At 38.5% G+C, this 12190-nt stretch overlaps 1 protein-coding gene across 3 annotated transcripts in view; it reads right to left on the minus strand.

The window, feature by feature from the left end:
- Window positions 1-817: 817 nt before the first annotated feature.
- EPS8 (epidermal growth factor receptor pathway substrate 8) overlaps window positions 818-12190 on the minus strand; it is a 132688-nt gene continuing 121315 nt past the window's right edge. For all 3 annotated transcript variants that reach the window (XM_042890136.1, XM_042890137.1, XM_042890135.1), the window contains exons 18-21: window positions 11220-11457; window positions 7622-7802; window positions 7113-7242; window positions 818-2110 (exon numbers count right to left, since the gene is read on the minus strand). In XM_042890136.1, the coding sequence (XP_042746070.1) occupies window positions 1997-2110; window positions 7113-7242; window positions 7622-7802; window positions 11220-11457 (663 nt within the window). In that variant the 3' untranslated portion in view covers window positions 818-1996. The remainder of the gene's footprint in view (window positions 2111-7112; window positions 7243-7621; window positions 7803-11219; window positions 11458-12190) is intronic.

Below are 12190 nucleotides of genomic sequence, written 5' to 3' on the forward strand. Positions count from 1 at the left end.
GTATGAGAACTGGCTTTGTATTTTGGTACCTAACAGGAAAAGAGAGGTGCATGAAGCCATCACTATAGCTTTTATGATATCAGATGTACTTTCCACGTGAAAAGAGTGACTTTAATTTTTATGTCCAGGTTTCAAAGATCTTTTTAAGTTTCTTACTTCTGTACTTACAAGCAATATCTATGCAAGAACAGTCTGAGACTTTATGTAGTTAGTCATTCATCACACAGTGAAGGGGACTGCTGTACAGCAAACACATCGGGCTGGATAGATATGGATGCATACAAGTGAGGGTGCAGGAAAGAAAATTTAAAATATGGCTTAGAGAGTAGTTCAAATCTTGGGAGAACCAGACCTGACTTTTAATGACAAGTTGGGCAGTGAGACAGTCAACTTTCTCCCGTAAAGTTGTGTGTATAGGTTGAATGGATGCAGTCTTCATGAATGTGTTCTGGTTCAAATGTCTCCACTAGGGAGCATGTGATAGGGGAGTCACATTTCTTTCAGAGGGTAAGACAGAAATCCTCTTCTTGGCAACTGCTGTTGTATTTGGAGCCTTAAGTTTGGGACTCTTCACCTTCAGAACCACTTCTGACTAAGACCACATTTAAATAACAGGTGTCATATGTGCTTTTAACCAGACTGAATATATACACTGACACATAACCAACACACAGAAATAGTATTTGTAAGCACATTTACAATAAATGGCACTAAACACCTTTATTAAGATTTTAATTTCTTTTATGAAAAAAAATGAATAGGATTCTTTTTTTTTTTTTCCTTGTACACAGAGGAAAAGCAAACTAATGGCAAAAATCAAGAACGCTTTCTTATTTCAATACCATCTTTGTAGCCACAAAGATACAACTATTTAACAGACAAGAAATACTGTTTATTGCAGACTTTAAGCTGATTCATGTGGAAAAGGCACTATGAAACTTAATCAAACTAGATGATTAAATTTGTCTAAATTAAGTGATATTATATATTATATATAATACATATATTATATATAAAATCACAACACCATTTGAAGTAACAGAACATTTTTGTGACAAAAATCATCGCATCTTCAAAAATAATATTTACTGGAAGGGTCACTTCCTTTTCTCTCCCTTTTGACTCCAGGAATCCAATTTTCCAAAAGATTACATTCATAAAGGAACAACAGCTTTTTACATATGGAAAAACTGACGTCTGGGATCAACAAGCAAAGTCTAGATTATACACTGTTCCTCCGACAGGTTAAGTTACAAACAAAAAAGGCAAGTGTATTAAAAAAAAATAATGAGAATTGTTTCATGGCTACCTACAGCAGATCTGATCCCCTCTTTCAGCTGAGTTGTGTTACTACTTTCTATTAATTCCTTCTTGTGCAATATTATTGTTCATCACAAGTGAAGTATGGATAAAATCAAAGTACAGAGTATTATTTTGGTATAAACAGCGTCATTAGTAATAAAATACCTTGGGAGCAATGCAAGAAAGATTCAGTCTATGCTGGGCTGCTGTTCATACCCTAAACATTACCTCTTTAATTGCTGGCATCAAATAAACATCCTGCAACTGAATGCACTGTAAGAAAGACATAGTTGCAAACTACAGCTGGCGATGGAATTCAGAACTATATTATTACTAAAGAGTTCAAATGCTTTTTATTGCTGGCTCAAGTCTCCTAGGATGGATCAAAAATAAAAATACATTCCAGTTTACCTGTCACTGAAATGTTAATTCCATAAAGCCAAGGCTTGTCTTTGGGTATAAGTGACTCTAGTGCCAATAGTTTCAACCTGTCAGTAACTTACATTGGATTTCTCATTTTCATTTTTAATGATGAGAAGCCAGCAGCAAGTACTTCTGCAGATACTACTGTAAGTTTTCTTTATGTTGGCTAGTTATGTATTTTTACAGAGTAATAAGACATTCCCCTTCACTAAAGCAAAGCTGGACTGTATAATGCTATGGTCAGTGGAACTAAAGAAAAGAGGAAAGACTTTTAGTGGCTGCTTCCTTCATCAAAAGACTCCACACCTGAATCTGATGCAGCTGCACTGATTTTTTCTTGTCGTCTTCTCATAATTTCTTGCAGTTCTGAACTGCCACTGTTAGCCTGCAAAGAAAGAAAAAAGAAGAGCTGTTAATCTGTGATTTTGACAAAAGATGAAGTTCTACTGACAGCATTTTATTAAGATTGAGCAAGTTAAACATATCTTGCAGCTCCGCCACTAAAAATGCACTAAGAATCCGGTTATGTGACATTCGGAAAACAGAAGCATTTATGCTATTCCTAAATGTAGACCAGAAAAGAGCCTATAAACTGTTAACCAGCTTGATTTTTAACACTGCTGGGTACCATCACCTCTCATGCAAGACCCCATTAGCATTGGATACTCATGGAATGAAACACAGCCTAAATACAGAATTAAAGTCCATCGAATTTGCTAGGATTTCACCCGAGTACTTAAAAATCTTGGCAATCGTATTTAGAAATTAAAGCACAAAAAACCTTGGGCTTCTAGATCTATGTCACCACTAAATTTATGCATGCCCATGGATTTGCACAGCAAAGGCCTTAGTGAGGATTTGGATTACTAATCTTAGTATTCTACATCACACCGTGTGACATCAAGCATTTGCTGATCGAAGATGCAGTACTAAAACCCAGAGCACAGTAATAAGAATTGAATCCTATTAATGTACCCATGTTGCCTGAGAACAGCATTCTGAGGACAAGGCTTAATTTCACAGTCAGAGTGAAAGAACAGTTCTGAAGAGCTAGGGCAAATAGATTTCTTTGAAAACATAAATTAAGTTATTAACAAGGCCAGGGTGCACATACAATAGAGCATAACATTGCAAAGCACACAACTTTGAATAAAGCTAGGAGAGTATGAAACAAGATCTATATCACTGCTGTGTTACTTGCCTGGAGCACAACCTTCTAAGCTTAAACTCTAGCTTCCCAAATATCCCCTCACTAGAGAAGCAGAAACTGTTTTTGAAACTTGTGAAATAAATTTCTGGACTGTTATTGGGAAAACATCCTTCAACTGATTCTTCAATTTTCTCTTAGAATTTATCTCATGACAGGAAATTTAATTTAGATTTATCCCATTAGGTCTATTACAGTGCATTACCTGATGCCATGACCTGGCAGACAGGTTGGGCATCTGAAGAGAGTGAGGGACTTATCCTAGCTAAAGTACCATTGTTCTTTCCCCTGCTCCCTGAGTGAGAGTAGAAAGCAGGGGGCACATAACTAACTCCCTGAAGGTGATAGACCACCTGGATTTGTCTTCATTCATCTTATCCTTGCCCACTTCCAGATACAGAGCAAGCACAGTAGCGGTACTTTACTGAAGTAATGCATAAAAAACATTAGCAAGTACCTGACAGCTTGCTTTATCAAAGGTCACATAGAATTCTTTTTTTCTGCAAAGAACTGAGCTGCCATGGCTGAAACAGTTTATCTTCCTGATAACATCAGTAAAAACCTGACTGATGGGCTTGAAAAGCAATTGCAATACAACACACGCCTCAACACAACAGGCACATCCTGCTGACACAGGCCACAGCATAGCTCAGCAGCCCAGGGCTGTTTTGGGGAACACAATTCTCTGAACGGACTGTTAGACTTCAGCTCTGCTGATTTACTCAGCTTAGTCTCTAACCATATCATGAGGTATCAGTAAGCCAGTAAATTTTACACTCTTTAGACTCAGACTGCTGAAATCAGAATCAACAAAAGCAATGATAGAACCGTGAAACAGCCTGAGTTGGAAGACATCTCAAAGATCATGTCATTCCAACCCCCTGCCATGGGACACGGTTGCCAACCACTAAATCAGGCACTAGACAAGGCTGCCCAAAGCCCCATCCAACCTAGCCTTGAACAACTCCACAGAGGGGGGGGCTTCCACAGCCTCTCTGGGCAGCCTGCTCCAGCACCTTACCACTGTCTCAGTGAAAAGCTCCATTGGTCCATCACATTTCTATGTCTGTATTGTTCCTTACAACCAGGTGCCTCAGAGAACAAACAATTTGATGCATGGACTAGATAAAAAACTATTTTCATGTGTTCCCATGCTTTCCATAGATGGAGTAGTAAGACAACAGGAATGTGGACTTGAAGTTTTCCTGCCGCAGAGATGACAAAGCCAATGTTCAGGATATTTTATCTCTACACTTATCTTCTGATTAATGTTCTTCATGCCCAGAGCTCCACAATATTTGAAGAAATGCACACACAAGATCTAATGATCACTGCAACTATTAACATTTTCAATTTGCAGAGAAAAAGTTAATCCACACAGCAGACTGGCCGCCAATTGGGTAAAATGCTCTGTAGTTTGCATACAAGGTGAACTTCAACATTATGGAGCAATCCTGAACAAAAGCTCCCTAGAAGGCAATCCCAATCAGTACAAGGTGTATGGGGCATCTCAGTCTGCCTCCTCCTGAGATGCTGCTACTTGCAACCACCATCTTCTTGGACAGAAACGGTGTTTGGCCCTGGCTATGTCCAGCTGTTTTGCTCTCTGACACACTGATCTCATGCAGAGTTTTCTTTTTGGTTTTGCTTGGCCAGCCTTAGAAAGCTGCCAAACCCCGAACATCTCCACTACATTCATGGTCTGCTCCTTTGTCACGTTTATACTGGGGCCACAAAACTCTGAGAGGAGTCTTGCTGCCTTTGATGTTTTAAAGTGGTTTGGATTCAGGTTTAAATGGAGTCCTCATAAAGATAACATGACTAAATTCCAATAACAATTGGAATTGGAACTCCAATTTCAGAATACTTAATTCCCTCACCTAAGGCTGAAGAACTTAAAAAAACAAACAAAAAATGCAGCTGCATACAGGTAAGGGTCTGGTTTTCAGTATCAGGGAATGCAGGCCCAAATTTGAGAGGCTTTCATTGACCTGCAGAAACTGTATGAATCAAGGAGCACTCATGGAAATTCCTGGCTACAAATAACAAGCATAGATGAGGCAGGGAGTTCTGTAATGGTAGACAGCATATGGGTTTCTTTTCTCTTGGCCATTATTGTTATTTATGCATAGCACACAGGACATTTACAGAAATATGATACCAAAGTACTAGGGAAAGAATGCCAGAGCTACAGAACTTCATGAGAAGTTGTCACTGATTAATTGTGTAGGACAATTACTGTGGTCAAGGCCATAACATACTTATAAAAAGCATTCTGTTTTTCTTTGCTGTATAATAGGTCTGACACTGGTATGAAAAGTACATGTGCACTTAAATGCTTCTGTAATTGGAAATGATTCTAGTTTGACCAGTAAAACATAACCTTGCTTGGAGGACATGAACCCATGTTTCCTGAGTCACTGTTAGACTTTTTGGGACTTATTCATCATGCACATTCCTATAGATTATCTTAAACAGAGATGGACAGCTTTTCTAAGACTTGCAATATGAAATTCAGATATTACAAATGATATGATACATGAAATACAAAATATTGACAGAAAGGAAGATGTGCCTTTGTGTTCCAGACAACACAGCAAACACGCTGTAATCAAAATTTCTTCAGTTCTGAAAATCATCAGTTAAACCTCAAATAACTAAGGTAGAAATAAATATTTGCATTACCTTTTCACTAACAAAATCCAACAACCTTGCTAAATTCTCAGGACCCACTTATTAACACTGGGCAAGTTTTTACTGCTAAGTTTCCTGCAGAATAAAGCCTAACTGAGGTAAGCAGAAAAACATCATAGAGAGGGAAAGGCCAGACCTCTACAATCCCATGCATCTGTGGTTTTCAGCCTAAATTCTGCCACAGTAGCAAGGAGTGCTTTTCAAATTTGGAGGCAGAACCCCACAAACAAGTCTAACACAATCATGAAGTTAGCTTTACACTCTACAGGATGCCACCAAGTCCTTTGGCAGGACAGACAGCTCTTTACAAGAAATGTTCTTCCAGGTGCAGTGTCAAACTCTCACCTCCTGGATCTCCACCATCAAGACTACATCTCTGAGATGTTTACATTACTCCTCTGATCACATTCTGAAGCATATTGGTCAGAAACTGTGCATTTAAGAAAAAGAAAAAAAAAAAAACAACTAACCCTACTTAAATTTCTAAACAATAACATTTATTGATAGTGATATGGAAGTAAATTTGACTGATGTAACAGTTCAGACTGTTATAATAGTTTAGACTGTTATAATAAACTTTTTCTTTTTTGTGCTTTCATACATGGGGACTTTCTTCATGAAACTTAAGACTGTAGACATTCGAGAGAAGCTGAAGTATATACATACCTACTCAATAGGAAATAATGGATTGCATTGGAGTTAGCAACATATTCCTAACATGAAATTAAGACTTGAAGCAATTTTGATAGTGTTAATAGCTATGCACTCTGGTCCACGCTGATCAGGTAAATTGTAAAATATGCATCATCTTAAACTTCTCTTTTAAAATAGATCTGGTGGTTAAAGTTCAAATTCTTTAAGGAAATTTCTTTAAGGAAAGCTGGAAAGTAGTTCCAGCTTTCTGATGAGAGAAATAAATATATATACATATTAATTTTCCTTTAAGCAGGATTTGAAGACTGAAGCTTCTCTGTGGACTAGTCTCATCTCTAGACATTATCTAGCCTATTTTTCTACTTCCTGCATCAAGTTAAAAATTAAAAAATAAAATACAAAATGTAGCTGTTTCCTGGTTTTAAAGGAACAATACCAGTGCAATGAGCAATGAGCATAGAAGTACTGTACATATTTCCATGGCTCGGTAATTCTGCTAGCACGCTGTTGAGCATGTTTTGCTACACTTATGATCCACCAACGAAGATGCACTTAAGCTTAAGTACCACCGTGTACTTCTTCTAATGCTTTGTGTACCCCTTTAGAAGTGTGGAGACATGCCACCCAATGTTTTGAGGAATGCTGCTCAATGCACTAATACCAAATAACCCAGGTACAAATGATGCATATCAACATGATGAGAACTGAGGAAAAAAAAACATATCTTGCAGAAAGAGCTCTTGACTTCCACACATTCAAAAATGATGACCTGAATCATATATCCTAGATATCAGTGAGCCAGCACTAGAGTAGTAGGAAGGGTTATACATACCTCCAAAGCAGACTTCTGTACCGTAATTTGGCTGTAGACTCTAGACCCTTCTGGGCAAACAGTCCTCAGTTCCTCTTTATTGAGGGAGAAAAGCTGAGCTCCAGTCAGCACACCAAGGCTGTTCACAGTCCTGGGGTCACAAGGAACAAGCAAGAAATAAATAAGAAATTGCTGGCCAAAGAAGAAGAAGAAGTCTCCATCTATCATCACCTCAAGTAGAGTTACCAAATCAAGATAGAACTGCAAGCAACAGGACAACTGAAGTTGATTCATACATATCATAGCCAGTACCTTTTGGTGGAGGCTAATGTGCACACATTTTTTTCAGATATATATCTCTCTATAAATAACTATGAGGTAGAAATAGACATATTTGCTAAAACATTATTTTTTTCCAAGAGTATCTTGCTCTTCTGAAAGCTTCTTGATTTTAAAAAGCAATCAGACCATACCCAACTAACTGTAAGGAGAATTCTTCTAATAACTCTCAGATTTGTCCTCAAACTTACACAGGGTTGAATCCTTTGGACTGCAGCCATGCTTTCACATCCTCAGGCGAGGAGTCGTATGTGATGTTCACTACTGGGATGTTTGGCCGTGGCACGTGGAACTTCCTCTGGGCATTGCTGCGGCCAATGGTGAGCCGGTGAACGAGTTCATCCTGCACCTCTTCCATCTGAGATTTCCTGCCTGGAGAGAGAGGTGCCCCACGTGAGTTACTCTCAAGAGTGCTTTATCAAGGCAAGGTTATTTCCTACGCTCTAATTTAAATCTTATACTTTCTTTTTCTTTTTTTTCTTTTCTTTTCTTTTCTTTTTCTTTTTTTTTTTTTTTTCTTTAAAGATCTATTCATTAGCTCTGGCTGAGTTATTATTCACCTTGTTCCCCAGGGAAGACTTCAATACTCCCACTCCTGACTTTACCAATCAAAACATAATAAATATATACATTCAACTGAGACCCCAGAAAGAAGAGAGAAACTTGGTGTTGCAGAAGTAGATAGAGCAGTTTAGCACTCAAGCTGGAAAATGGGCAAAGATGGCTGGACTGTTCAACTGCCATAGTTTGAATTTCTTCCAACATAAATTTAATAATGTTTTAAAAATGAAAATAAAAACACGAGGAAGAAAATAAAAGATTGTTTCCACTCTGGAAAGTCATCACAACTTCTTAGTACAAAGCAAGATGAGACAAAAAAAAAAAATTACCATTGCTGAGACATACTGCCTTAAGCCTAATACTTTACTATAGTAATCCAATTTTTAAAGGATTTTAAGAGAAGACCACAAAAAATAACTTGAATTCACTCCGAGCCTCAGTAATGTAGTGGTAGTTGATGGAAACAAAGCCATTCTTAGCTTTAAAAAGAATAAATAATGAATTAGTTTACTACACTAGAGATACTGAAACTGGGGTAAGACTATTTTTTTCATTGAAATCAAACTGTGTAAATTTACACAGAACCCTTTTGCCTGAAGCATTTAGTTTCATTGTTGGTCAGCAGCATACAACAAACCAGAATGCCAAATATATTTTTCAATGCAGAAAAAATGATCTAAGGAAATTTTCACAAAAATAGGTAGAATCTGAAATAGTGTAAGCATCTTCAGAGACAGAGAATGTACTGATTTTACACAATCTCATCATACATTAACTCTGGTTTTACTACAGAAAGACCTGACGTCAACTTTTAAATGATCTAGAAAAATCTCCATTTCCTTAACAAGATATTTTCAGTTGTTACTATTCCACATTCTCAGTTTGATTCACAATGACTACATTAACATTTTTGCTGCACAAAGAGTAACTACATTAACTTTTCTGATGCATTCGGATGGCAAAAGTTTTCCTTTCTTCCCGTTACACTTGATGGCAACAGGGGAAAATGATATAGCACTACATGGAAAAACAATAAGAATGCAAAAATGTTTCAATCTCTCATTTCATTGTATATTTTCACAAGAATCCTCCAGGGACTCATCCCTCTTGCCAGTCACATGAATAAAAACAATGTGGTTTTGTTTTTTTTCTAATCACAAGTTAGATTACAAAAGAAAAATCCACATTTTAACTATTTTCTTCTTTTATAAAATAGCCCTAGGCCCCAACCTGAAAGTGGACAAAGTATCTCCAGCAAAATATCTGAAGCATGCAGACCCTATCTGTATTTTTGTTTTCCAAAGTATGAATTGGAAGCCAAAATGACATGCTCAGTGATATACAAATAAAGACTTTGGACAATGTTATTGTAGTATGCACCAGTTACTCTCCCAGACAGGAAGAGTGCAAGAAAATTGCTATTGTGTCTCTATTTACACGGATTTTGGAAGACTTAGGTTTTATCTCTACCAGGACTGTATCAGAAGACAAATATTTAGCTGTTAGATAACAAATTCTTGCTATTGTTAGATGCATTATCACAAACAAACAAAATGCACTCAGTAGAGGTGGCTGCTACAGTGCACATTCCCTGCAACTGATTGGGAAGGGCTGTCCACAACTGTTGCAGGGGCAGGAATTTTCTGGGATCTAGACACCTGACGTCCAGTGGGCTTGAGTTTAAACCCCTGGTGATGTAACAGACATCAAGCAAAGGCTTTGGCTTGAGTGGAACCTAAGGGGCAACAGATGATGCCTTGCAAGCACTTGGTCTACAGCAACCCTTCACAGCCCATGCCTAAAGCCAGAGTGACCTTCAAATTTATTATCTGTAGCAGACAGGGAGAGTCATCATGGATTTAAGGAAATGCACATCTGCTGCAGCATGTGAAGAGCATCTCAAATGGAGCTAACAAGATCAATTATTTGGGGGGAAGTTCACTGTCAAACTCCATATCTTTTGTACAAAATTCCTCAGGTTTGTGTTTTCATTTAGGAGGCAAACCAAAGGCAGAGGCTGGCCCTAGTTTGTCTGTGAAGCAGCAGTGAGGTGTGTTCCTCCCAAGAGGCTCTTTTAATTACCAGCTAGACTGTCATGTGAGAAAGCTGAAAAGAATCTGAGTCTTCCTGAGTTCAGAGTCTAAGAGAGAGCTGGTGTACCACCAGGCAATGCCACAGCAGGCTGAGTGTATGCAAGCAGGGATGCTTCCCATCTGCTGGGAGCGCAGGGAAAGGGACCCTCTGCAGAAAGGACTACTCTTGGTTTCAGTTTTCATCTCAGGTGGAAATCAGATCTTCTGATAAGGAAGGGGATTGGAAAAGCTGTCAACTCATGAAAAGCAAAAACCTCATTATTTTAAGAACTCCTGTTTTAGAAGTTGTAGCAAGTGCTTGCCAATAAGTTTCTGTTATTTTGAGCTAGGTGATTTCATTACTTCAAGTATACTGAAGACAGATATTGTTGATTAGGGAAATTCTGTCAACCTAACCACTTTTCAGTTGACTCAGAGTGGGAACCTCAGCAGCAGCCATGGTTTATAATTACAAGCAAACCTTAAGCAGAACATTTCATGACTACTACACACTGCTTGGCTGCAGGTTATCATCAACAGAGCTACGGATTATATCTTCTAATTCTCCTAAGACAAGGACACATAAATTTGCTTAGTGGCCTGCGAGCTGCTCTTACTTTGACCAAGGGTCCTGGCTATAAAGACAAGTTTCCTACACTACCACTAAAATGTGTTTTCTATGTGTCAGCCACTGTAAGCCTCCTTGGAAGCCTTGGATTTGTATTTCAGAAAGGTGTAAACGCCCTAGACAATCGTGGAGAGAAGTGTAGAAAGAGCCCAACTGATTTCAAAAGTAATTTTATCAGAATGCAATAGTGAACTCAGGCAGGCAGAGTACATTACCCCGAATAACAGCATGAGCATTTGCAGCGTTGAAAACCGAGTGAAGATCCTAGATAGTCACAACAGAAGAGAATGTGAGAACATACTACTCCAGGACTGGCACAGGTGCAAGGCTGTTTTTGCTCGTACTTACTTTCACGACTGTATAAAGAACTGTCTATGCATAGAACATGTGTCTTGTAAATATGGGTTTATATCTAAGCATTTCTTAAATATTTATCTGAAACATAAGGCCTTAGGGAATTTGAAGATTAAGCAAAACAGACATACAAAGATGGGAGAGAAACATTTTTTCCTCCTTAGACAAACTTACGGTCCACAGGAACTTGTTTGTGCTTCTGGCTGTCTCGCGCAACACTACCACCGCTGTCACTAGAGGTGCTGCTTTGGCGGCTGACAGTTGCTGGCGCTTTGGGCACAGGAACTGGGATGGGTGCAGGGGTGCTCGGAGGCAGGGGGACAGCTGCAGGAACCGGAGCAGGTATTGGAGGCGGTGAAGGAGTAACAGGAACCGGGTCAGGCTGTTTAGCGACATAGTCTGTCCTTTGTTTCTGAAAAGATGCAGAGACTCAGTTCGACAACAAAGCTTGGACAAGAACTTAGACAAAGCTTCTGGAGAAAATATTGGGGTGTTCTGTACCGCCTGATTTCATTTATTGCTCAAAATGTCATCCTTGCCAGATACAGTCATAAAATTTGCCCAAATGTGATCTGGTATGGTTTTACTTCTCTTTCAGACATAAAATTCAGAACAATCGCATAATCTCAAATGTGCTTCTTTCTTCCAAGCAGACGATTTCTATAAATAAAATTGTTTTAAAATTCTGAACTTTACTATCTGGCTCTTTTGAAGAGCTTCCAAAATTTTTGAATCGCTGGAGTTTATCAGTATAAAAACATATGTTTTAGAAATGTTCTGTTAGAAAGAGTGAAAAATGAATACATCCAGTCACTCCTAAGCCTAACTAATGGTTTAACTTAGGAACACCACTGAATTTGAGGTACCACATTGTGTCCTGAACTGCAGACACTGCTTAAGAGATTCCTGCTCCTCCTCCCTATTGAGTTGTGCCATTTCAACTATCTCTATGAGCACTATGCGCGACAATGCGATTAAACACAAACACCTCAGTGCTTTGAATAAGGCTGCTGGCTTTTTTTTTCTTCCCTTCTTTATGAAGTGTTCCAACAGCATGCAAATTATCTTGCTGTTAATAGCTAGCTGGCAGGTGCCTCAAAATTAATTCTGCAGAATAATTCCTCTCCTTTGCGTTTAAAATGGTT

This window comes from Lagopus leucura, unplaced genomic scaffold (assembly GCF_019238085.1).
Source record: "Lagopus leucura isolate 7727_CA_CO unplaced genomic scaffold, USGS_WTPT01 Super-Scaffold_100159, whole genome shotgun sequence".
NCBI lineage: Eukaryota > Metazoa > Chordata > Aves > Galliformes > Phasianidae > Lagopus > Lagopus leucura.